General features: G+C 41.1%; 1 protein-coding gene and 1 long non-coding RNA gene across 6 annotated transcripts in view; one reads left to right on the plus strand and one right to left on the minus strand.

Moving 5' to 3' along the window:
• The window catches only part of LOC116721385 (uncharacterized), a 63,382-nt gene that overhangs the window by 18,688 nt on the left and 17,164 nt on the right, over positions 1-27,530 (minus strand). For 2 of the 5 annotated variants that reach the window (XM_032565069.1, XM_032565064.1), the window contains exons 2-7: positions 25,658-26,773; positions 24,035-24,249; positions 6,780-6,989; positions 6,126-6,688; positions 5,898-5,989; positions 215-1,203 (exon numbers count right to left, since the gene is read on the minus strand). In XM_032565069.1, the coding sequence (XP_032420960.1) occupies positions 1,111-1,203; positions 5,898-5,989; positions 6,126-6,688; positions 6,780-6,989; positions 24,035-24,249; positions 25,658-26,644 (2,160 nt within the window). In that variant the 5' untranslated portion in view covers positions 26,645-26,773 and the 3' untranslated portion in view covers positions 215-1,110. Of the gene's footprint in view, positions 1-214; positions 5,742-5,897; positions 5,990-6,125; positions 6,689-6,779; positions 6,990-24,034; positions 24,250-25,657; positions 26,774-27,530 lie in introns of all 5 variants that reach the window. The other 3 variants (XM_032565068.1, XM_032565066.1, XM_032565065.1) reach the window with 3 other exon arrangements.
• LOC116721401 (uncharacterized) lies at positions 21,010-22,517 on the plus strand. Its single transcript, XR_004339593.1, has 2 exons — positions 21,010-21,995; positions 22,085-22,517. It is a non-coding gene; the product is annotated as an uncharacterized LOC116721401 (long non-coding RNA).

Below are 27,530 nucleotides of genomic sequence, written 5' to 3' on the forward strand. Positions count from 1 at the left end.
GCTCTACGAGATATAAATATTTATTTACAGATGTACAAGACTATGTATGTATGGACTATAAGGGGTTATAGCAAGAGATTTAGATATTGTGTATAAGTATAAATATGGGAGCTATATGCACAGATTATACAGAATATACAAGAATGTTAGGGAATGGATTATAGATAAATAATGGCAGATAAAATTTACAGGTTGTATGTGTGTGTGAAGAAACCTGGATGCCTTTTTGAAGTTTCTGTATTTTCTGCCCTCTTTTTATTTTTTAACATGTCATATTCTGAACTGATCAGTATGACCTTTTAACTAAATAAAGGAAAAAATTAAAAACTAAAAAGTCAGACAATTTTAAAACAACTTATAAGCCCATATGTAAAAATAAGTAAATATATTCAACTTTTTTTTATTTAGTTAGTGACTTTTTAGTAATTTTTTTAAAACATAAACTGAGGGACATACATGACTCCAGAAATTCAGTTTTAAAACACTATTTTATTTTTAAGCTACATATATGATTTAGAACATTTTCAAATTATTTCAGTGTTCAGTTAAATAACTGTAATTTGTTTTGACATTAATGTTTTTTCAAAAATCTACACATTAGCAGAAATTCTGCACAGTTTTCATAATTGTTGTGATTTATTTATTTTTTACAAATTTCTAGGCGGTAACCAAAGAGTAGCCAAATTAAAAGTTATTTGGTGCATCATACAACCTTAGGCCGGCTCTGTGGAAATCTTTGAGATCTGAACAGGCCAGTATGTCAAAAAGAAAAAGAACTGAACAGTATGTCATACATCATCCAGCAAAACACAATGTTACAAGCACTTTCTAAACAGTCTTTAGGGAAAGCAAAAACAGGTACATTTCCATATTTTTTTTAACAAATCTTACTGGAAGCCACCATACATTCCTCTGCCTTTGTGCATTTTAGCAACAAACAGACATTTTACAAACAACAAACAGACATTGGGTTTTAACACATATTGGCATTTGACAAATACTGAAATCAAAATTTGCCGTTGGCAGACAAGATCATTTTGCCCTAATGGGTGCAACAAAGAAAAGCAATCATGGCTTTAAAAAAAGCCAACAGTTAAAAACTCTTTCCATTTACTCCTTCTTCTGATTGGCTAAGAGCGAGGCCTCCCACCGCTGTGCCATGACTTTCTGACGACGTGGAACTGAAGACAGGGAAAGGGGAAACTGGAAGGAGGGGGAAATTCAGCTAAACCACTGGAGCAAAGAGCCATGGATTAATGCATTAATGGATAGACGGACGGACGGACGGACGGACGGACGGACGGATGGATGGATGGACGGAAGGACGGACGGACAGATGGATGGACGGATGCACACAAGCATGGGTGGAACAAGTATGATTGAATAAAGAATGAAGGTGTAACAGGTAGAAAATGAGAAAAACCATGAACAAACTGATAATCAGTCCAACTGATTAACAAATCAGAACATTCACAATACAGTGCAACAAGTGAATAAATGAATGAGAGGAAAAAAAATCTGTAACGTAACATTAAAATCTTATAACAAATAATGAGTCAAGTTATACAATAAATCAAATTAACTCTTGTTAGTTTGAAGAAGACTGTCAAAAATAGATGATTATTTTTGATGTTGGATTATGTGGTTGTCTGTCTCTCCAATGTGTTTGTGAGTGGGAATGGATGAATGTGACCCTAGTGCAGGGGACTTCAACTCCAGTCCTCAAGAGTGAGTGTCCAGCATCTTTTAAATATGTCTACGCTGCAACACACCTGGATCAAATGATGGAACATTAGAGGACACTGTAGAACACTGACATGCTGAGGAGGTAGGAAATGCAAGCCTCTCCTGGTTACAGTCATATCTCACAAACAGGCACAATTCATCGGCATCGATATTTGCATCTCCTCCACTACCCTTCTATCACAAGGTGTTCCCCAGGGTTTGGTGCTTGGCCCTCTACTCTTGATTCTGTAAAAGATAGCTCTAAGTTCCATCATCCGCTGCCATGGCCTCCACATCCACTGCTATGCTGACGATGTCCAGCTCTACATCTCCACCAAATTCATCAAACTGCATGTGACAGCTGACCCTACCGTCACACCGAGATGTGAATAGTAACTTAATTCTTCTTGTTTTGAGTTACCAGTTTCTTTTGGAGCTTCTGCTGGAGTGGCACATAGAAGAGATCCAGCTGATTGTTGTCCTTATATGGCTAGCAAACCTCTTCAGTGGTCATTCCATTTGTTTGCCAGGGGAAGGGGAAATTTGGTTTTCTTTAGTTTAATTTTACTATTTCTTTAATGTTTCTTCTTTTTGGCAGTTAGTTCAGTTCTAATAGTATTTATTTAATTTAAAGATTTAGTATTGTGTTGACCAGTATTTGTATAAGTTCTTGTATGTTTAATTACACCCTTGTGTGTCAGCAGTGGTCTCATCAGTCACTATTTAAGTTCCCCTCATGTCTTGTTTGTTTAGTCAGTTTGTGCTTGAGTTCTTTGTGTTACTACCTGAGTTGTAGTTTATGATGACCTCAGTTTTGGGCCCAATTAATCATTTTTGAATTATTTTTGGACTTTTTAATTAATTAATTCATTCATTATTAATAAAAATGTATATTTTTTGGAATCCATTCAGCGTTTCTCTGGCTGGTTTGTGTAAAACCCTCAAACTGCATCTCACTCCATCCTGACCAGCTGTCTTACTGAGATAAAATTATGGTTGCACTCAAAGTTCTTCAAATTCAACTGTGACAAGTCAGACATCAACCTCATTGGTCTCCAATCCCTTACAGTCTCACCACTGAGAGCATCACTTTGTCTCCCTCAACTCACATCTGCAACCTTGGAGTCACTTTCGACATCAACCTCTCCCTTGAACTCTATGTCAACCACATCACAAGAACCACCTTTTCTCATTAGAAAAATGTTGCTTGCCTCTGCCCATCACTCCCCTTCTCAGCTGCTGAAATTCTCATCCATGCCTGCATCATCTCCAGACTTGATTACTGTAACAAGTAATCTATGGTTCACTATCAAGTCTTCAATAAACTCAAAAATGTTCTGCTGCTCACCTGCTCACCCACACACGCTTCCAGGACCACATCATCCAGAAGCTCCCTGTCCCTCAGCATATCCAGATATCTTACTCATAAACATCACCAAGATGCTCCACCGTCACACTTCTTCCTGCAGCCTCCACTCTGATGCCAACCAATTCAATTAAATTTAAATTGAATTGTCATAGTGAGATAGCAATTCACAATAAATGTCATCTCAAGACATTTTACAAAAATATAATTTTAATTATAATCACACATTAATCACACATACATTCCAATTAATCCTATTTATCAAACAGTACAGTATGCTCAATTAAAGGATGGATGCTTGAACAAAGTAGACAAAAGAGTTTCTTTCTAAGTCTTAGAAAGAAACTTAGTATCTAAGAAAACCCAGGACATTGCATCAAGTCATTGACTTGCAACATTCACTCCTCCTGGACGAGCACGTAGTGACAATCATTAGCATTGTCATTGACTTCACAGCAATCCCTCCTACCAAGCATGTATGCGACAGTGGAGAGGAAAAAGTCCCTTTAAACAGGAAAAACATTCAAGTAGACACTGTCTCACTTCAAGCAGAGATCTGCCAACACCGACTGGGGGTTTGATAAGGCAGAGCAGAATGCACAAGAAACAGATGAACTGATGTATGATTATTTTTGATGTTCAACTGCCTGTCTCCATCACATAGGACCAAGCACTGGACCAAGGGTGATAGTTTTCCTTCTCTCTTGCTGTGCCCACCTTTGGGAACTCTCTGCCCAAAAACATTTGTGCCTGAACACATCTATCCACATTCAAATCTTTTCTCAAAACACAATCAACTGCTTCTGATGTATGAATAGTGTCCTGTTTTTACCCTTCTATAAAAGAGTAAAACAATGCTATGTATTTAAGTGTTACTTTATTTAAATTTATTTTGTTTGTTGTACTTAAGTGCTCTGTTTGTAATTTTACTTGATTCCTGTAAAGTGTGTTTGATTATTTGAGAAGGGTTATATAAATAAAATATATTATAATTTTTAACCATAAACATTTTCGCAACACAAAGTCATGCCACATCCAAGTATGTTTGCTATTTCTGACTTTTCTCTCATTTTTATAGTTAAGGTGAAGGTTGTAAATCCACAGTGTTCTTCTGCAACAGAACTGGATATGCTGAATTTGCTGTGACATCACAATCACATTTTATTTTAATATTGATCATACTCAATCATCAGGGGTCTTGTTTATAAACATGTCTACACAGAAATTGGGTCTGACACTGGCGTAGGTCATTTTCCACACAAAGCTTGTGATCTATAAAAAAAACTTTACAGGAATTGGTTTTGGAGACGGTGGTTAAACTGGTGACAGACACTAAGGTGGGAAATTGAAGCCATACTGTATCATGATTAATCTCAGACATTTAAGTTCATTCCACAGTCAAACTTTTATTACAGATCAACTTTATTCTAAGCAGTACAGCAGTGTTACTTATGCTACCACTGGTGAGCCATTGCTGTACATAAGGACCATTCAAATAAAAAAAATGGCCATCAAACCTAATTAAATCTTAAATCAAAGTCCACACAACATCTCAGCAAAGTTTTCTCACCATTACCTTCCTCTCCCTGGAAGATAACCAAGGTGATGTGGGCTCCAGATTAACACATAAAATATGTCAAAGTCTGAGACAATCAAACCTCAGTTTTGGGGCAAATGTACACTTTTCATATAGATCCTACGCAATGTTTTATGAAGGAGACCCCTGGAGATTACAATTCATAACGTATATCAGTGCCCCAAAGTGGCCCTGGTTAAGACACCAGGCCCATGATAAGGATGAGAGGGCAGAACCACACCCTCTAACTATCAGATTATGGGCAAGAAAATATAGTTTTTCCAATATACACTGGTTTGTGAATAAAAACGTAGATCTAATGTTGACGTTAGAAAAATTGTTGTATTTATTTTTGTAATTATCCTCGTAATAGTGGCACTTTTTTTTATTTTATCTCTGGTGAATGGATTAAATAAGATTGAATAGTATTGTCATTCTCAATAGACAAATGCTAAAGTTTTAGATCTATGGATTGTGTTACATATCAACCATTTATACAGTATAATGGTTGATATGTCACATATGTCACATCACATATCAACCAGACATTCAGGGAGAGGAAGACTACTGAGTCTTCTTTGCTTTGATATTACTCAGTCTTACAATTCTACATCTCTCAGAGGTGGTAACATCAAAAAGTTATGTAGCGTTAAACCCCTTGAGTGTTTTTGGTCTTTAAAGCAGTCTGCATCCAGGTTGCTTTGGAGGGTAAACAGTCAGATATTATTATAATTTATTGAGTAAAATATCAGGAAATTTGCTTATTTCATCACATACTTCATAACCAGTGGCCTTCTCTCCTATGGTTTGTTTAAAAACAGACCAGAGCAGACAGCCAGACTGCAGTCCTCAAACACTGTCAGCAGCATAAACCCCACAACAGCAACGTATACCTATCGAGGGAAACATTAGACTACATTTGTCCCCACATGATGACAACAATACAGTATGATCCAATTAAATATTAGATGTTGATTAATATAGGTTGTTGTACCATGTTTTAATACTGTATCTTGTTCAATGTGCTTCTTCTTAACTTTGAGCCCCTGCCTTTCCAAAGGTCTCTACATGGCCCTGGAGAGTGGTGATCAAATTGTATATCTTGCATCATCAGACTTGTAACAGATGTACATTAAATATTTTTTTTGTTTTACTTTTTACTTCTATGTTGGGTCAGCATAGATACAAGCTCTAACGTTTATGTTTGTATGTGTGTGCATGTCTGCCTACCTTGTGGTCACAAGACAAACTAGAGCGTTCCATTTTCCGTGGTCTGGAAGGCGATGATGGGGAGGAAACAGATCTGTCTGGAACCACTGGCACTAGAATCAGGAATTAAATTAGAATACAAATAAGAATAAAAGAAAACAACAAATATATCTGAAAACAATATGTGGGTTCTACATTATATAAAGAAACTGTTGCTTCATTCATATATTTTACATAGACACTACATACCACTGAAAGTGATGTTTTCGTTTAGGCTTGGTGACACCAGGACAGTGTCATACCGCTCTCTCCCTGTCCTCCACTCTTCCTCTTGTTTTCTTCGCCACAGTTCCTCCCTTTGCCTCCTCCACTCCTCTTCTCTCTGCCTCACCATCTTGATCTCTTGCTCCACTAGAGACTGACTGCTGATGGAACGCAACTTGAAGAATGGATTAGAAGAGAAAGTACTCTCCTGTGTCTCTACAGGCGGAGGCCCAGAACTCAGGCAAAACTCAGAAGCACTGCGAATGATCAAATTGGAGGTCTCCACCACAATGACATTTTCTGAGGGTGCCACATCAAGACTGGGAGACCAATCAGAGAGGCCACTGATAGCAGAGGAGAGTAGGTAGTTCCTGGAGCTGGAGCCAGAGGAGTCGGGTTCAAGAATGATGACGTTTTTGGCTGTCATTTCATGATACATTGATCGGGGGAGAGAGGAGGAGCAGGGGGGGGATGGAGAGATGGACAGAGTAGGGGTACGAAAGACTGGAGGTCTTGGCACAGATCCTTCTGTCCCTAGGGTGTATAGACTGAACACAGAAAAAAGGACAAATTTGAGAAATCTGAACAGTCAATGCACAGGCTTGGTGAGCCCACATAATCTTAACCAATTTACCTTACCTGGGTATCGTCAGGCCCTGAGCAATCACTCCCCTCTCCCTTTGGTGCTGTTCTTCTCTTTCTAATGTCAGTCGGATCTCCCTCTCCACAGAATTTTCTGGTTCCTCCAGAACGCTGCGAAATGAAGAGTCATCCAAGCCTGAGTCCTCAGAACCGGGGGACAGGGTGAAGGACAGAGGAGGTTCTTTGTACATGGGGGGTTGAATTTCCCTTATACAGGACAGGAGGAAACCCCACTCAGGTTAGGAAGAGGTTTGCCACACTAAAGACGACAAATATTTCATATCTTGATGCCAGAGATATGATACAGCGATACAACTGGAAAACTCATCCAGTTATGAAATAAGGAAGGCAAGTTTCATTTCTAACACAATGACAAATTATCTGATCCACTCCTGGTTTATAATGGGAATATAAACTAAAATAAGAACACAAAAGGTTCAACTGAAAATAAAAACTAAGCTAAAATCTTAAGGCTTTAACCTTATGATGTTTAAACTAATTCAATTTCGCCTGGTTGGATGGACTGGTCAGTTGTGTTATATTCTTCGTAGTTGGAGAAAGTATGATCCTTTAGTTTTTAAGGTTTTGTTATTTATCCTGGCAGATTCATAATCACTTAAAAATATAAATTTTCCAGGAAACATTTCCAAATAATGTTTGATGGACATTCTTACTTTTTACAATATAGATGTATGTTAGAGGTATGTTAATCCAACAGAAATGTACTTGTTACAGACCTTTATTCAGCCCAATGCTTATGTTCATTATTTTACCTTACTGAATATGATTTTTATCATTATATTCTTACAGAGAGGATAAATATTTCTAAAATGGATCATAACTAAGTAAACACTAAAGGATAAAATCAGTTCATTTTTGGTATACATGGTGTGGAATATACAGTATATATTTGATACGCCACAATTTTTTTTTCTTTTTTAAGTTTCCTCACTTCTGAAGAATAGAAAGGTCTGTCATTTATAGCAGGTACAAATGTTTTATTTTTTTGGAATAAAAAAATCCAGAATTATTGTAGGATTTTTACGGGTTTTTTTTTTTTCTTTACTGCCTAAAAGAAATATTTGAACACGACATACCATTTAGTTATTTGTTAAAAAGTCCTACACTACATGTATTAATTGCACCTGTTTAATTTAAACAGGTGCAATTGGTGTCAAATTATTTGTTCAAACCATTAACAAAAGTTTTACAAGCGTCAAGCTGCGTAGTACCAACTAAAAAGCTGTATTTGCTGCACCACCAGTAGTCATTCTAAATCCAGTGTTTGGAGCAAAAACATCACCTCAGACTCACTGACAAGAATATGGATGGCTGAGAGTGTCATGATCTGGGATTGTTTGGGTTTTGTTTGCTTCTGTGGTTCTTAGTTTGTCTGTAATTTACATCAGCCAGCTTTCTTTTTCATCAATGTTTTAAGATTTAAAAATGGAGGTGATTTTTAGAAAGCGGTATTTATGAATAAAAATTTAGATAGAGGATTAAGTTGTTTATATCATAATTTAACTCTTCATCCCCTGTTTGTCATGAGATGCGGTGTTGAGGGGTGGTGAGGCAGACGCAGCAGACCCAGGATGCAGTGAGAAATGATGGTTTTAATAAGGAATGAAGTCAAAACAGTCCAAAAACACAGGCAGCATGACTGAGCGGAAGCCAGGGCTCAATGCCGGTAGCAACTGGTTTTACGAAAGGACAACACGAAGGACTGAGAGCACATTAGACAAGGACCCGACAGAGACACAGGTAACACTAAATACACACGGGGTAATTAGGGAAAGAGAAACACCTGGGAGTAATCGAGGGGAGAACAGGACAACAAGGAGACACAGAGACACAAAACTCGAAATAAACGCACAGAAAAACACGGAACATGACACTGTTAGGAGACAAACGGGGGACCACATCTGTAAGATACCATGAACAACAACATAATAATAAAATTTTATTATATTAAAACATAAAGATGGAATAGATTTCTTGAACAATATTCACTTTTGAAAATCTTTCTAAAAACATTAATGAAGTTGCAGCTGAAAAAAACAAAACACACAGGATATTTATTTTGAATTTCTTTTGCAGAAAGTCACTACAGAGAAAACTTCATACATAATTATGAAATTAATATCCATTTTTGTGGGAGTGGAGTAGAAAGCTATTTGGTTGTTATTTTCCTAGAGATATCATCTCTAGGAAAATAACAAGGACCCCAGATTCCCAACATCATCATGAATTTTAAACAAATATTTTCAGGCTAAAGGGGATGAAAGTTGTTGTCAGAGTGTGCCTCATAAATTTTTTATAACATTTTTGGTCTCTGAAGTCACAACCATTCAGTTTCTTTTTCTTATATTAACATTTTTATTGAGAAAGCATATTACATTACAATATACGGTGTATATATATATATATACACTATATATACTGTATATATACAGTATATATATATATATATACTGTATATATATATACAGTATATATATATACAGTATATATATATATATATATATATACTGTATATATACAGTATATTTCGTTTCGTTCTCATTTTTTACATTCTTTCTCAACAGAGAAAAACAAAAAACAAAACAACAAAAAAAACCAAATCAAAACCAACCAGAACTTAAATGGGAGTGGCAGTGTAGTCTGAATACCATCTAATCATTGACATTACAAATCAAAACTTCAATCTGAATGACAGCAAGGTTTACAAAAAATCAGATATAACAGATTTAACATATTCTGTTCTCTTTGATCATATCTTATAGAAAGTGTCCCTCTGCACATTAACAAAAAAATGTCAATTTTTATGTCAATTTTGTAGTCTCTCCAATACACAAATCTCCAAATAATTTATGATTTAGAAGATTACATAAATTGTTTTATTTATGTAATCTTGGGAACTTCAGTTGTTGGAGGTTCACATTTAAGCCATTTTCTTGTGAGGGCCTTTTGCTCCCCACCAATGAAATGTACACAAGTTTTTGATCATTATAGTTCAATTTGTCCACCAGTATGTTACATAAAAATATGCATTCAAAGGCTGAAGGAAAATTAAATGTGATAATGTTCTGTAAATGTTCATGGATTTGAGACCAATATCGCTGGCTGGTTTGACAGTCCCAGAAAATATGTAAATAATTGGCAACATCCCTGCCACATCTCCAGCAGGTATCCCACCTTCCCTGATGTCATTCCTGCTCTGGGGTTATGAAAAATCTTATAATTCTTTTTCAGCAAAATTCACGCCAAACCTTTGACCTTGTTGTTGTCCATGGTATCTTACAGATGTGGTCCACATTTTCCTCTGGAATAGTCAGGCTGACTTCTTTTTCCCACTTCACTTTAACATAAACAGTGATGTCCTTCTTACACCGCAGGATGGCGTTGTACAACCTGGAAATTATTTTCCCTGCTTTTGATTTAGTTAATAATATAAATGTTTACACAAATTTCAAATTTTGTAAATGTACTTTTAGATCCTGATTAAAATAATTTCTGACCTGTAGATATCTGAAAAAGTCATCTGCACATTAATCATATGTTCTTTTCAAGGTCTCAAAACATTGGAACGCCCCCTTATGAACAAAAGAATAGTAACTAGTTAGGCCTTTTGAAATCCACTTCTTGAATCTATCATCATGTTGATTTGGGATGGAATCTGAATCGTATGCACACCATCTTAAAACTCTAGAGGCATTTTCTAAACCACAGGTTCTAATTGCTTCGTTCCAGGCAAATATCATTACTTGTGATATAGGTTCATCTGCCAAACGAATTTTGCTCTGCAATTTTGTGCCAGCTTTTATGGCTTTAATCGGTATTGTTTTGATTGTTTCCCCTTCCACATCTTTCTATTCCTCAGTGTAATCCGAACAGCACAAGCATATCAAAGGTCTCAACTGAGCTGCACAATAATATTCTTCAAACCAAGGAAGCCCGCAACTCCTTTTTCTTTCTTTAATTGTAATGTTTTGTATTTGACTCTGGCTTTTTTCCCTTTCCAAATGTATTTTGAAAGCATCTTGTCCCATTCTACAAATTGTTTTGAGGGTATGGGAACTGGCAGGGATTTAAATAAATACAACATTCAGCAAAGGATGTGTAATCTAACTGACTGAATCTTGGAGTGTAGATCGAAAAAAGATATGGCATTCTATCTTTGTATATTCGACTTTATGGCTATGTTCAGGGGGACCCCTCAAACATTTTAGAGGGGTCACAATGTATCAACACTCCCAGATACCTAACACCATCTGCATCCCATTTCCATTTATAGCAATTCTTAATTTCAACTGGTGGATCATAATTTACCGTTACTACCTGCAATTTGTTTACATTAACCTTGTACCCTGAGAACAAACCGAATCCTGATAATATTTTTATTATTTTGGGGAGAACCTGCATAGGATGAGATATAACAAGTAGCGAGTCATCAGCAAATAGTGCTAATTTTTACTCCTCTCCTGCTGTCCTTACTCCAATTATATCCTGTCTCTTTCTGATCCACTGGCTCAATGGTTCTATAAACATGGTCTTGAGAATGTCCTTGTTTATTTATGTCACTTTTGTTTTGTTTTGATTTTGTATTGTTTTTATGTTTTATGTTCACATCAAAAAGAGGACAATTGTGTATTGTTGATGTTTCAATTCTCGTGTCTGATTCCTCAATAAAACTGTTTGACAACAAACATGGCAAAGAGGAGTGGCGACATGCAGCAACCCTGTCGAGTACCTCGCTCGAGTATGAATGATTCAGTAAGGTCTCCATTAATTTTGATTTTGGTGGTTGGTTTATTATACAACCCAGAAATAGTATTTATTATAGATTTCTCAAAACCAAATTTCCCAAATACCTGATATAAAAAGGACCACCTCACAGAATCAAATGCCTTTTCGGCATCTAAACTTAACACTAAAGTCTCTATTTTTTGTCTACGGACCTGGCTCAAGGATTTCTTATTTTGTGTATAGTCCTCTCCGCTTGCTGTTTTCTGAGTTTATACAAAAGACATTTTAGTGATTTTTCCCCTACTTCACAGTGCTGCTGCTTGTTAAAAATATTTTTTTCTGTACATCAATCATGTTTAGGTCATCTAATTCTTTTTTAAATTTTACAATATCAGATCTAATGTCATCATTCAGAGTCAAGGAGTGTTGGTGTTGCAGCTTTAGCAGTTTATATTCCAAGAATTTACGTTTTTGCCAATTTTCTCTTTTAAGGTGGGTGAAAATACTAATTATTTTCCCTCTACTCACCGCCTTCAGTGCATCCCTTAATATTTCTGGTGACACCTCCTCATTATCATTTTGAACTAAGGCTGCGTTCACACTGCAGCCTGAAGTTACCCAATTCCAATTTTTGTCAAATCAGATTTTTTTGCCAGGGCCGTTCACATTGCCACACAGATGCGACCTGTATGTGTTCTGCAGTGTGAACGGGTAACAACCTGAAAGTGTCCTGCATGCGCAGTAGAGGGCGCAATAGCGTCAGTATTCTCAGTGATCTGCCAACTGCCATAAAAAGAAGAAGTGCTCAGTGTTTGCGGAAGTAAATATGGATGTTAACGGTGGAGCATAGCTTGTTGTCCGACTGGAGCAGTATATTAGCAACTTAATCCTCATATTGTTGTTTTTCTTCCTTTCAAAAAAATCGGAATTGGGTCACTTCAGGCTGCAGTATGAACTCATGCTAAGTAATTCTCTATTTCTTTTTTCAAATTCTCTTAAATATTTGGGTAGTTCAGAATATTTGTGTTCAACCTCCATCAGGTAGATCTATTTTTCCTGTTCAGACAAATAGCAGCATAAACTGGATTATGATCAGAAATTGTACAGGGATCAATTTCACAAAGTTTTGATTTTAAACAAATCATTCTTGAACATAAGAATGTAATCTAACCTAGAATATATGTTATTTGGGTACGAGAAGTGGGTGTATTCTCTATTAGTTGGGTGGTGTTCTCTCCATACATCAACTAATCCTAAAATGCCCATGAGTTGTCCCATCCTCTTATCAATATTTCATACATCACCTTTCCCATTAGAAGAATCAAATTTGGTGTTTAATAAGATATTGAAGTCACCACCACATATTAAAGTACCCTGACTTTAAAGTACAGTGTAACACATGCAAGGGAAAACATCTAGAAGCCCTGCATGAAGTGAATATCAGAGCAGCTGTACCTACACCACCAATGGAACATGTCAGTGAAATGGGCAGTAAACCATCTATTGATGTGCTCTATCTGGACCGTCGTTCAGGGTTCCAACCAAGTGCTTCTGAAGATAAGCAAAGTTTTGCTGCGAAATGGGAAACACACCCTGGAGACATTTGGCATACTAGATGATGGTTCGGAGAGGACAATTCTTCTCCCAGAGGACATTCAGAAGCTCCAGCTACAGGGCACTGCAGAGAGTCTTACTTTACGTACAGTAAGGCAAGGACTGAGAACACTGCATGGTGAATCAGTGACAGTCAAAGTCTCCTCTGCCAGTCAACCATCCAAAACATTTACCATCAAGAGAACCTTCACAGCAGATGATCTAGGTTTGGCTCCACATTCATATCCAGTGAAAGCACTTCAGCAGAAGTATAGACATTTGAGAAAGCTTCCTTTGCAGTCATTTACCAATGCCCAGCCGCTCATTCTGATTGGATCAGACTGTCCCCACCTAGTGACCCCCATCCAACCTGTGCGGCTGGGGCCACCTGGCGGTCCAACTGCAGTCAAACTAGGCTTGGTTGGGTATTACAAGGACCAGTCCCCTCCCCTCGACACTCTGCACAACCAGAACAAAGACTCTTCCTTTCAGCTGCCTCACCTCAATCAGACCTGTTTAGTCAAGTAGAAAGACTCTGGGAACTTGACATTATGCCGTACAGAAGTGAGAAGCTAGTGACACGGTCTCGGAGGGAAGAGCAAGCTATGACGCTCCGGGAGGCAAAAACGACCAGACTGGATATTAAAGGTGTACACCGATACGCAACTCCCCTTCTGCTTGTCAGTGATATGCCTACGCTCCAAGTACCACCTGCAGCAGTACTCCCCAGTCTAAGTGGCACAGAGAAGCACCTCAATCGAGATCCAGTGAAGGCTAAAGCTTATCAAGCAGAGATCGCCAAGTTAATAGCGGCCGGCTATGTGAGAGAAGTAAGTGAAGAGAAGATGAGGGCCTCAAGAGAATCGTGGTTCATCCCCCACCACATGGTGACACATAACGGTAAGAACCGTGTGGTGTTTAATTGCTCATTCACTTACAGAGAACAGAACCTCAACGAGCTGCTGTTGCCAGGCCCAAACCTGGGGGCCTCTCTCCTTTGTGTGCTATTACACTTCAGAGAACACTCCATTGCAGTTAGCAGCGACATCAAGGGAATGTTCCACCAGGTGAGACTACTGCCGGAAGATCAACCACTGCTGCATTTTATCTGGCGTGATCTGCAAAGAGACACCCCTCCCAAAGTGTATGAATGGCAAGTGCTCCCGTTCGGAACAATATGTTCCCCTTGCTGTGCCATCTATGCACTCCAGAGACATGTCCACAATCACAGCCACCAGGAAGAGGATGTTTGTGACGCAATTGAGAAGAACTTCTACGTTGATAATTGGTTGCAAAGCTTTTCTTCTCCAGATGTGGCTAAAGATGTGGTGGAGAAATTACGGTCACTATTATCAGAAGCAGGATTTGAGCTCAGGCAATGGGCCAGCAACACCCCAGATCTCATTGCCCATCTACCAAAGGAGTTAAGGTCAGAGAACAGTGAACAGTGGCTGAATCAAACTGTTGTGGACCCTCAAGAACCAGTTTTAGGCTTGCGGTGGATGTGTTACTCTGACACTCTGCAGTATAAGTGTAGGCCCTCAAACAGTAATCCTCCTACTATGAGGAACATCTATCAGGTTCTGGCAAGTCAGTATGACCCACTAGGCTTCTTGGTCCCTTTCACGACAAGGGCTAAAGTACTAGTCCAGCGGTTATGGGACAGAAAGTGCGAGTGGGATGATCCGCTGTTACCGAATGATTTGCTTTCTGCATGGAGAGAATGAGAAGAGGAACTGCAACATCTGGACAATATCAGTTTGCAACATTGTTATGTAAGCCCTGAGCTGGACAAATCTGACAGTCAGCATGAGGTTCACATCTTTTGTGATGCATCGCAACAAGCATACAGAAGTGTTGCATATCTACGGACGGAAGATGGTGCTGGGAAGGTAGAAGTTGCCTTCCTAACCGCACGTTCCAGAGTGGCTCCTAAACACCAGTTGTCCATGCCACGTCTGGAACTATGTGCAGCCTTGACAGGAGCTCAACTCGCCAGCCTGTTGACCAAAGAGCTCACCCTACCATTATCCAAAGTGGTGTTGTGGACAGATTCCACCACCGTCCTAACATGGATTCAGTCAGATTCCTGCCACTACAAGGTATTCGTAGGAACTCGAATAGCTGAAATCCAAGAACTGACAGATAGCTGGACTTGGCAGTATGTGACAACATCTGATAACCCTGCAGATGATCTAACTAGGGGCAAAAGACTACGAGACCTCACATGTCAGTCCCGGTGGGCATGTGGACCATCATTTCTGCAGCTACCGCAGGGCCAGTGGCCAGAGCATCCAATTACACCATGCACCAACTTCGCTGAGGAGCAGCGTAGATCAGCAACTTGCTTGGTTGTAACCTCTGAACCCTGTCTGCTCCCAGATGCACAGAAATTTACCAGTTTTAATGACCTCTTAAAGAAAACTGCCAAATGTCTTCAGGGGTCAACTGGTGACAATTTCACAGCAGACAACTACAAAGAGGCTGAGCTTACTCTCCTGAAATCTGCTCAAAGAGACAGTGTCCCAGATGAGATCCAGTGGTTGACCACCGGGGAACCAGTTCATTCGTCCAGTCGTTTAGTCACCCTGGCACCGGAATATGACAAATCACTCCAACTCCTCAGAGTAGGTGGCAGACTTAGACGTTGTAATGATTTGGAACCTGCAGTGACTCATCCGGTAGTCTTGAACCCAAAACATCCTGTCACTAAACTACTCATTCGACAGGCTGACAGAGATTTAAAGCACCCAGGAGCAGAGAGATTGTTTGCAGAGTTGAGAAGGAAACACTGGATTCTTAGGGGTTGTGAAGCCATAAGGAGTGAACAGCGCTGTTGCCCCGAGTGCCAGAAATGGAGAGCTCAACCTGTCAATCCAAAGATGGCAGACCTTCCCATTGCACACCTTTGATTGAATCAGCCAGCCTTCTTTTCAACAGGAATCGACTGTTTCGGTCCAATGCAAGTGAAGGTTGGTCGGCGAATTGGAAAACACTGGGGCCTGCTCTTCAAATGCTTGACAACTCGTGCCATTCATATTGAGGTACTGTCTAGCCTCACTTCTGACTCATTTCTCATGGCATTAAGAAGATTTGTCTCTCGTCGTGGTAAACCAACTGAGATACTCTGCGACCAAGGAACTAATTTTCGAGGAGGAGAGAAAGAGCTGCAGGAATCCTTTAATGCTCTACACCCCTCCTTACAATCCCAATTAGCAGCACATCAAATCAGGTTTCGATTTAATCCTCCCAGTGCTCCTCACTTTGGAGGATCCTGGGAGCGGGAAATCAGATCCATAAAAGCAGCCCTGAAATCCACAATAGGCTCGCAGGTTGTACAAGAGGAAATCCTGTAAACAGTGCTGATGGAGATTGAGGGAATGCTCAACTCGAAACCTTAGGGGTACGTATCTTCAGATCTAGCTGACCCAGACCCCATTACCCCAGATTTGTTGCTGATGGGACGGCTAGACCCTTCCCTACCCCATGTTTTATACCACGACTCAGACCTCATTGGACAGCGACGTTGGAGGACCTGTCAAGTGTTATCCGATCGCTTCTGGACACAGTTGATACGCCACTACCTGCCCACACTCGGTCTCGGTCGAAGTGGCAAAGGGACACTTCTCCTATCCAGTTATGTACCTGTGGTGATGATAGTGGATCCCCAACTCCCAAGAGCCTCATGGCCAATTGGAGAGATCAGCAGAGTATTCCCTGGAGCTGATGGCTTGATTTGGTCTGCAGAGGTCAAGGTGAAAGACCGCATGTACATACGACCAGTGAGCCGCCTTATCCGGCTACCTGCAGTACCAGAATCAGATGGACAGTGAGCTTTAAACTGCAAACTTGTGGTTGTAAGTTTGGGGGCGGCTGTTCTGAAGGCCATGTTGTAGTTCCTAGCTTCGTCACCAGGTGGCGCGGCCGTTTGTGAGTAGTATTTCTTTTTCATACCAAAACATTGTTTGAGAAGCCTTGCAGGTCAGCGGACGTGGTGTTTGAAGGTGGTTTTGTGATTTCGTTTGAGTGTGCGTCCATATGAATGGTAGGTTGCAGTGTATTTATATTTGAGTGGCATTATATGTGCATTTTAGTACTTAGAACATTTTCTGTTGTTAGATTTTCTTTTAGAATAAGCGAAGGCTAGGCTAAGCTAATTTCTGTGCTAAAATGGTAAACTATATTATGTTTAGTTGCTTTCTTTTGCTTTATTTAACTTTAATATTAATGAAACAGACAGATAATATGATTAAAATATGTTTGTAAATGAGTATCTGCGTTCATAGTGGATTGTAATTTGTATTTATTAATTTCTTTGTAGAACCACACACACACGCCTACAAACTTCAATCCACGCACATCCTGCACACGCACACCACGCACATCCTGCCTGTAAACCAGTTGTCACCGGCTGATTAAAGAGTCAAATCATCACCTGGCTTCATTATTGGCTCGGGGTCATCTGGGCATCTAATTGGTGCACATTCTGCGATCACAATTTTCATTCCGAACCCCAGAGGTATAGCAGCCTCCATGGGCTGCCACCTTATCGTGGTGGAGGGGTTTGAGTGTCCCAATGATCCTAGGAGCTATGCTGTCTGGGGCTTCATGCCCCTGGTAGGGTCACCCAAGGCAGACAGGTCCTAGGTGAGGGACCAGACAAAGAGCAGCCCAAAGACCCCAATGATGAAGGAAAACTTTGGACTTGGTGTTCCCTCGCCCGGACGCGGGTCACCGGGGCCCCACTCTGGAGCCAGGCCTGGAGGGGGGGCACGATGGCGAGCGTCTGGTGGCCGGGCTTTTACCCATGGAGCCCGGCCGGGCTCAGCCCGAAGAGGAAACATGGGCCCCCCCTCCCATGGGCCCACCACCCGTGGGAGGGGCCAAAGGGGTCGGGTGCAGTGTGGGATGGGTGGCAGCAGAGGGAGGGGACCCTGGCGGTCCGATCCTCGGTTGCAGAAACTGGCTCTTGGGACGTGGAATGTCACCTCTCTGGTGGGGAAGGAGCCGGAGCTAGTGCGTGAGGTCGAGAGGTTCCGGCTAGAAATAGTCGGTCTCACCTCGACGCACGGCTCTGGTTCTGGAACCAGTCTCCTTGAGAGGGGCTGGACATACTTCCACTCTGGAGTTGCCCAAGGTGAGAGGCGTCGGGCAGGAGTGGGCATACTTGTTGCTCCCCATCTCGGCGCCTGTACGTTGGGGTTTACCCCGGTGAACGAGAGGGTAGCATCCCTCCGCCTACGGGTGGGGGGACGGGTTCTGACTGTCGTTTGTGCTTACGGGCCGAACGACAGTTCAGATTACCCACCCTTTTTGGAGTCCTTAGAGGGGGTACTGGAGAGTGCTCCTCCTGGGGACTCCCTTGTTCTGCTGGGGGACTTCAACGCTCACGTGGGCAATGACAGTGAGACCTGGAGGGGCGTGGTTGGGAGGAACGGCCCGCCCGACCTGAACTCGAGCGGTGTTCTGTTGCTGGACTTCTGTGCTCGCCATGGATTGTCCATAACGAACACCATGTTCAAGCATAAGGGTGTCCATATGTGCACTTGGCACCAGGACACCCTAGGCCGCAGTTCGATGATCGACTTTGTCGTCGTTTCATCGGATCTGCGGCCGTATGTCTTGGACACTCGGGTGAAGAGAGGTGCGGAGCTGTCCACTGACCACTACCTGGTGGTGAGTTGGCTCCGGTGGTGGGGGCGAAAGCCGGTCAGACCTGGCAGGCCCAAACGTGTTGTGAGGGTCTGCTGGGAACGTCTGGCGGAATCCCCTGTGAGACGGAGCTTTAACTCCCATCTCCGGCAAAACTTCGAACACGTCCCGGGGGAGGTGGGGGACATGGAGTCTGAGTGGACCGTGTTCCGTGCCTCCATTGTCGAGGCGGCCGATCGGAGCTGTGGCCGCAAGGTTGTCGGTGCCTGTCGCGGCGGCAACCCTCGAACCCGCTGGTGGACACCTTCGGTGAGGGATGCCGTCAGGCTGAAGAAGGAGTCCTATCGGGCCTTTTTGGCCTGTGGGACTCCGGAAGCAGCTGATGGGTACCGGCGGGCGAAGCGGCATGCGGCTCGGGCGGTTGCTGAGGCAAAAACCCGGGCGTGGGAGGAGTTTGGAGAGGCCATGGAGAAAGACTTCCGTACGGCTTCGAGGCGATTCTGGTCCACCATCCGGCGTCTCAGGGGGGGGAAGCGGTGCAGCACCAACACTGTTTATAGTGGGGATGGTGTGCTGCTGACCTCTACTCGGGACGTTGTGGGCCGGTGGGCAGAGTACTTCGAAGACCTCCTCAATCCCACCAACATGCCTTCCACTGAGGAAGCGGAGCCTGGGGACTCTGGGTTGGGCTCTCCAATCTCTGGGGACGAGGTCGCCGAGGTGGTTAAAAAGCTCCTCGGTGGCAGGGCCCCGGGGGTGGATGAGATCCGCCCGGAGTTCCTTAAGGCTCTGGATGTTGTAGGGTTGTGTTGGTTGACGCGACTCTGCAATGTCGCATGGACATCGGGGGCAGTTCCCCTGGATTGGCAGACTGGGGTGGTGGTCCCCCTGTTCAAAAAGGGGGACCGGAGGGTGTGCTCCAATTATAGAGGGGTCACACTCTTAAGCCTCCCTGGCAAGGTCTATTCAGGGGTCCTGGAGAGGAGGGTCCGTCGGATAGTCGAACCTCGGATTCAGGAAGAGCAGTGTGGTTTTCGTCCTGGTCGTGGAACGCTGGACCAGCTCTACACCCTCGGCAGGGTCCTGGAGGGTGCATGGGAGTTCGCCCAACCAGTCTACATGTGTTTTGTGGACCTGGAGAAGGCGTTCGACCGTGTCCCTCGGGGAGCCCGGGGGGGGGTTCTCCGGGAGTATGGGGTACCGGGCCCTTTGATACGGGCTGTCAGGTCCCTGTATGACCGGTGTCAGAGTCTGGTCCGCATTGCCGGCAGTAAGTCGGGCTCGTTTCCGGTGAGAGTTGGACTCCGCCAGGGCTGCCCTTTGTCACCGATTCTGTTCATCACTTTCATGGACAGAATTTCTAGGCGCAGCCAAGGTGTTGAGGGGATCCGATTTGGTGGCCTTAGGATCTCATCTCTGCTTTTTGCAGACGATGTGGTCCTTTTGGCTTCATCAGATCGTGATCTGCAGCTCTCGCTGGAGCGGTTCGCAGCCGAGTGTGACGCGGCCGGGATGAGGATCAGTGCCTCCAAATCCGAGGCCATGGTCTTGAGCCGGAAAAGGGTAGAGTGCCTTCTCCGGGTCAGGGGGGGTGTCCTGCCCCAAGTGGAGGAGTTTAAGTATCTCGGGATCTTGTTCACGAATGGGGGAAGAAGGGAGCGGGAGATCGACAGGCGGATTGGCGCAGCGTCTGCTGTCAAGCGGGCGCTGTACCGGTCCGTCGTGGTGAAGAGAGAGCTGAGCCAAAAAGCGAAGCTCTCGATTTACCGGTCGATCTACGTTCCCACCCTCATCTATGGTCATGAGCTTTGGGTCATGACCGAAAGAACGAGATCGCGGATACAAGCGGCCGAAATGGGTTTTCTCCGTAGGGTGGCTGGGCTCTCCCTTAGAGATAGGGTGAGAAGCTCAGTCATCCGGGAGGGACTCAGAGTAGAGCCGCTGCTCCTTCACATCGAGAGGAGCCAGTTGAGGTGGCTCGGGCATCTGGTCAGGATGCCTCCTAGACGCCTCCCTGGTGAGGTGTTCCGGGCACGTCCCACCGGGAGGAGGCCCCGGGGAAGACCCAGGACACGCTGGAGGGACTATGTCTCTCGGCTGGCCTGGGAACGCCTCGGGATTCCCCCGGAGGAGCTAGAAGAAGTGGCTGGGGAGAGGGAAGTCTGGGCCTCCCTTCTGAAGCTGCTACCCCCGCGACCCGACCTCGGATAAGCGGAAGAAGATGGATGGATGGATGGATGGATAACAATGATATTGGTTTGATTATTTGCTTATTTAATGTGTAATAATATCAGCCAAAATAATACAAATGGTCATTTGAAGAACAAATAATACAACTAGATTAACAGTAAATACATAAATATTTCCTACTTTAAAAGGTTTGTTAGTGCTTTCTGTATGTTTTATTTTGAAATGTTGATATATTTTATGAATTCATTGTTCAGTGGTCATTTATGCACCAGACATAGACCTGCAGCCCAGAGGTGGGTCTAGACGGGGACCAACGGGGTACCAAAGAAGTAATACTAAATAAAAATCCACTCAGTGGTGGATTTTTTTAACCTTCACAATTTTAGTTTAAAAATTAATTAAAATTATAGTGCTGCACTTTTAGCTGCTGTATAGGATCACACCTTCCATCTGCCAGGGATCTGCAGCCTGGATCTCTGGAGACACAAGTGGCTCTTTGGCTCACTTATTATATCAAATGATGAAATATTGCTCAGTTTTTTTGTTTGTTTTTTTTCCATTCTTTTTTAAGTGTTGCCATGGAAAAACCAGCCTCCAAATCCAACTCCTTATTTGTATAAATATTTTGGTAGTACTCTGTAAAATACCAGAATGTTCACATAACTTTTATACTTTTGGCTGTCTGAGGGTACATTTTGAATATTAAATCAGGTGTTATGATCAGTTACTCTGTACCTGAGTAGTTTACTAAATACTTTTTACACTTGCCTAATTAAACGTGTTTAAGGTATGCTACCCTGATTGGAGTACAATTTTTGGTACTCTAACCAACCTCTATGCATGAATGATTGCTCTATGGATCACTTTTTAAAGACAAAAAACACTGCCATAAAATAATGTCTATCTCTGCAGCGGACGTCCCACCCCATGAGAGTAGGGCGATGTGCCATGGTGAGGATCCCTTATTTTGATTTCTGAAAGGTGGCGACCCTAGATGCCACATACATAGTGAGTCCACAAAGTCTTAAAATTGTAAGTCAAAATTTTTTCTTTGCCGATTTCTGTACTCTTTAAAACACAAGTAGTTTCTCTGTTTAATTGCTCTATTGTTCTTTTTGTAGGTTTCTGTTAAGTGCAGTGGTGCAGTGAATGGGAATGTTCTGTTGATCCTCACTATTCTTAGCAAGGAAAAATGTGTTTGTCCGGAGTAATACTGGAATACTGTGACATTGAATTAAAACAGTAATTCCTTGGTGAAATATTTTTCACATTTCCTCTAAAGTGTAACTATTGTTTTATTGTCCTAATTTTTATAAGCATGTTGTCTGTAGATTGTTAATATTTTGACAATTTGTACAATTCTGTGATAGTATATTGTCAATGTAGTCTTGAAAAATGTGAGTATACTGAATAGACAAAGTAATTTTTTTCAATCGGAAAGTGTGTCGTAATTGATCCTTCTGTATACTGTATATGTTTGCAGTATTGTAGTGTGTATGAAGCATGTAATGTACAAAGCGGCAAGGAAGAAGAATAAAAGACATCGATAAGTAACTACAAAGTGTACTTCATTAGCAATTATAGTAAACCAAAAGTGTAATTGAGGCATACTGTAATCACACTACTAACATAAAATATGTAATACGTATATACTTAGCAGACATTCTAAATATATTTTAAGTCGATCACAAAAATAGTACACTTAAGATATACTGATCAATCACGTTTATGTTACATAGAAAGTCATATACTTAAAGTATACAAAGTATAACATTAGTGGTCCAAAAAAGCATGTTGTAGTACACTTAATATATTTTAAATTGTAATTTTCTACAATTTAATTACTATTAAAATACGCTAAGTACAAAATTAGTTGTTTCAAAATAACATACTTCAAATATAGTGATGACTAGTCTGACTTCAAGTATGCTAAAATTTAACATACTTAGTATATTTATTTTTCACCTGGGCAACCAGAGTTGCCCAGGTGAACTCTGTGCCCAGGTTGTGCCCAGGTTGTGCCCAGGTTGCACAGAGATCAGAAGAACTCGTCCCATAAAGCGCAGGCAATAGGCGTGTAATACAGAGCTCCCTAGATGACATGGGGAATTCTTTTTTCTTTTGCGTTACCTCACAAAACTTTTGTGCTACCTCGCAAAAGGTTTTGTGTTCTCTCGCAATAATGTACTGATCAGTTCATGCTGCATAATTGAATACTGTAAGCCTTTTCTTAAGGTGGCCGCTGTACTTTCTGCTTTAAAATAAGGTTATGTAAGGTTTTTCTATGTATGTTATATCTCATGAAATATCTGAAGTGTTATATCTTTTTCTTTAGGATGGAAATGCACCACAAATCTATGATATAAACAGAAACTTTCCATAAGTAGAAAAGAAATAAAAGTATACTTGAATATTTCTGAGTTATTATCGTGGGGTAATAAGTCATCTAACAGTTTTGATTGTGTCTCTCTTTTGTGTTGGCAGCCTGAATGCCTTAAAGGGCCGTTTTCATGTGCAGTTCTGTCTTCACCTTACACAGACATAAAAATGCAGTGAATAAATCGATTTTCAATCCATTTTTTGCACCTTAATTTGGACTTAATTTCTTTCCATATTGAAATGCTGACTAACTACATTTCCTCGTGTGTTGTACTGTAATTTTTATGGTAAAATTCTGGCAACATCAGCTACCAGTAATTTACCATAAAGTAGATTTTTTTTTTTTTTTATAAAATGCCCTGTAGTGCTGTAACGTACCAGAGAGAAATGGGGAGGTTGTGAGTAGCGTGTACACAAGGTTTATTAAAAGCACTAAGACCATCCTCCAGACTCTGACTGTTTCTGTTTGTTCTTCACTTGACAGCAGGACTATAGGGAGAAGGCAGAAGAGCTTGATTGTTTCACACATTACCTGTCTCATTTTACACTGTCATGACATAGTGATAGTATTATGTAAAAAAAAACAAACTATTTTTTATAAATTCTATGTACTGCTGCTTTAAGGTTGGTTGAAGTTTGTGCTAATATGACATTTGCTTTTCTCCAAACAATACCATGAAACAATGTCCAACCTGTGTTTGAGATGGGGGCTTCGAGTTGGGGGGTACAAAGAAGAATGGGTGCCTTGGAAGCTCCCCTTAGCTCCCAGTCCTGGTTTGGGGATGGGCAGACCTTTGACCTCCTCCTCCATCTTCTTCCACTGCTGGCGAGCAACCAAAAAGTCCACATGCTCAGTAGAGACATTCTCACTGAGGGTCTCCTGTTGCACATAGAAATCTAAAGGAATCTGATAAATAAAAAAAGAAAAACGTAAATGAAGATTTCAAGACAGTACCAAGATGAAAAGATTGACTACACATGGATGTGGGTTTAGGAATATTTTAAAACAAAGCTGATATTACTGATAAGTTATCAAGAGTTTGCAAAGTAACTAAGAAAATGTGTTCTTAACCAAGTTAAAGAAGATGGTGAAGGTTTAAATCACTGGTACCTATCTCCAGCAGTCATAGAATCAGAGGCAGTGTACACCTTGGACAGGTTGCCAGTCCATCACCGGGCAACACAAAATCACACAAGTCAGACAACCGTAACCTTAAATAATATGTTAATATGTGTTTCATCAGATTAAGTGTGATTATTTTATGTTACAGCAAAAATTGCTCAACCAAAGCACAATAAATATTATTTTCATCAATGCTTTAAGATTTAAAGGTTAGTCAGTTTTTTTCAGCCTGCAAAATAAAGAATAAACTTTCTGCATGTTTTAGTCCCACTGACAATCTGTGATGAGTTTTGAAGTTTGTACACTGCTGTTTGATTTAAAACTGAAGAGATTTTTCCTAGAAGACTGTACAGCACTCTTAGTTTGTGATCAACAGACACTTCAGATAGTTAAAGAGCTGTTCTATAGTGATGGGCAGTAGAATTTTCTTTACTGTTATAAGAATTGTTATTTGGTGGTAACATCAGTAAAGTTTAATTAACAATGAGGGCAAACACTGAAACGATTATTACACTCTTTTTCTACTTTTGTTTTGACATTTAAATTTGTGAATGCCAGAAGTTAATGCAGTCTGCTGGGTTTCCTTAGTCAGACACTTTTTAAACTATTTTGGATAATTAAATGAGTTAATTACTATTTGATCTTTTTTTGCAAAGTGTCTATGAGATATGTTGTAAATTAGTGCTATATAGATAAACTGAACTGAATAGAATTTGATAGTGTAAATACACTGCTAAACTAAACAAGATCACTGCATTCAATCATGCTTGACTGGAAGCACTTAGCACGGAGCTAACGGCTCATTTCCACTGAGCAGTGCAGCATGGATCAGTGCAACCTGAGTGAAGCTGCCCCCTCTCCCCACCTTCTTCAAATTTAACAAAATTGATGTCAAATGTTTGTGCTGTTTGTGCAGCAAATTTTTTTATTTGCGCCACTATCATTTTAAAGATACTAATGAAAAAGTTTCCAGATGTCATCAGAGGCCAACAAACCCCCCACTCACATGTACAAAATCAAACAAATTTGGTGTCAATCAACCAGCAAAAATGTGCAGCAGAAATTTTAGTTTGTGTTTCTTTTGCTTTCATCTTTGCCAATATCTGGTCTCAACTTTAGCTTCCAGCTCTTTGGGACACTGAACAGCAGGGGACAAGGCAGGTAGAAAATATATGAATAATGTGAGACATACCCTCCTATCAGGGTCGGTTGAGCTGGCTGTGGAGCTCACCGAAGGAGAGTGCAGGAAAAGATCTCTTCTTGACTTCATCTGTTCTTCACTGTCCTCCATGACTTTACTCTTCTTCTCATTTTGCTTATTCACCTCTCCTTCTTCCAACTTCAACACTTCAGTTTGTACTTCTTCCACTTCATCATCCTTCATGCTCTGTGCAATGCATGTGTCATCAGCATAATCTCTGTTTTCTTTTGAATGGTCAGTCTCATCACGATGAGCTAAGGCTAGCCATTGGTCCTCCCCAACATCACTGTCTGAGTACACAACAGCCAGCTCTGCTTTGAGGCAGTCACTGAGGTGGCTTTCACTGAGATCATCTCTGTTGTCTAAGTCATGTCTCCAGGCCTCCTGTAGTGTGGATTCTGGTGGATCTGAAGCGATAACTGAGGGCTCAGACAACAAACTTTGTGGATTTTCATTAACGAAAATCTGATCTGATGAAGCATCTCGCTTAATTTCTCCCAGAATTCCTGTTATCCATATATTTACTTTATCTGTGCCTTCTCTACCTTCATCCGCCCCTTCTATTTCTCTTTTCCCCAGAATATAATTTTCTGATTCTTCTTTTTGTGTATCTTCCCCCTCTACTCTCCCTCTGTGCTCAACTATGTTTCTTCCTTGTTGAATATCTCCTTCTAGGTCTATTCTTAGATCATCCTGTCCTTCCACTTCCCATCTTCTTTCATCTTCCCCTTCAGTTTTTACTCTCCCACCATCTTCTTCCTCCTCTTGTTCACTGTCATCCTGTACTTCCTTTCCCTTCTCCTCTTCAGTTATAAAATAAAGGTAGTCACATTCATCTCTTTTCTCATTTCTGTTTTCTACCACTGCTTCCACTTTTGGAACTTTTGGATCTGGGAGTTCCTGTAACTCCTGATTGCCACAGTTAAAGAAATTATCTGTCTCTAGGTCTGTTGCTGTACTTGAGGGACTAATCTCCATGGCAACCAGATTCCGTGGGTATGCAAGCGTAGAAAAGTCACAGGCAAGATTGTTGTTGGAGGAGGGGCTGTTGTCGTGGTTTCTGTCCGTCAGTTCAGGTATCGTTCTTTTAAACCCAGCTGTAGCTCTCTGCGGAAATAAACATTAAAAAATCTTTAGTATTTTTTGAAATGCCAAAAATGATCAGCTTATATTGCACACATCTACACTTGAATAATAATATTCAACAACAGTATTCATTTAGGAATAAATTAAAGATCACAGTACTTCTTACCAACTAGAGGGTCCATGATCAGAGCTTGTTTTAAAAATAATAAATTATTGGGGGTTTTTTATATAATCCCCAAATGAGTAGGAACGAGTTTATGATTGGGGGTGGCACATATCAGAAATCTGACAGATCCGTAAATAGCTTGAGCAGAAATGTCATAAACAATAATCTGATCCCTTCTAACGAGTAGTCAAACATATTGCTATTTAAAATCCAGTAATCAGATTAAAGTTATGTATCTAAGATACTGTGTTACTATATTTGTAATTTTATAATTTGTCTTCTTATATTACAGGCACACTTGTGTCTTTGTGTGTACTCTGGTGGCCAAGCAATGATATTTCATTGCCAATTTCACTAATGTGTCTTTGTGCAATGACAATAAAATAAGTCTAAGTCTAATTTTGTTTAGTAAACACATATATTGTTGCTTTCCTCTTTTTTGTTGGGGAGTTGTGTCTCATGTGTAACAACAGCGACACAAATGTAAACAATGGAGTGAACAGAGATGCACATTTTCAATTTGATGGATTTGTCATTGAGTGACCAATTTACTTTTTCAAAGTAACTACTGTATGTCACCCCTGGTATTAAATTAACTATACTACATATATA

This window comes from Xiphophorus hellerii, chromosome 6 (genome assembly GCF_003331165.1).
Source record: "Xiphophorus hellerii strain 12219 chromosome 6, Xiphophorus_hellerii-4.1, whole genome shotgun sequence".
Taxonomy (NCBI): Eukaryota; Metazoa; Chordata; class Actinopteri; order Cyprinodontiformes; family Poeciliidae; genus Xiphophorus; species Xiphophorus hellerii.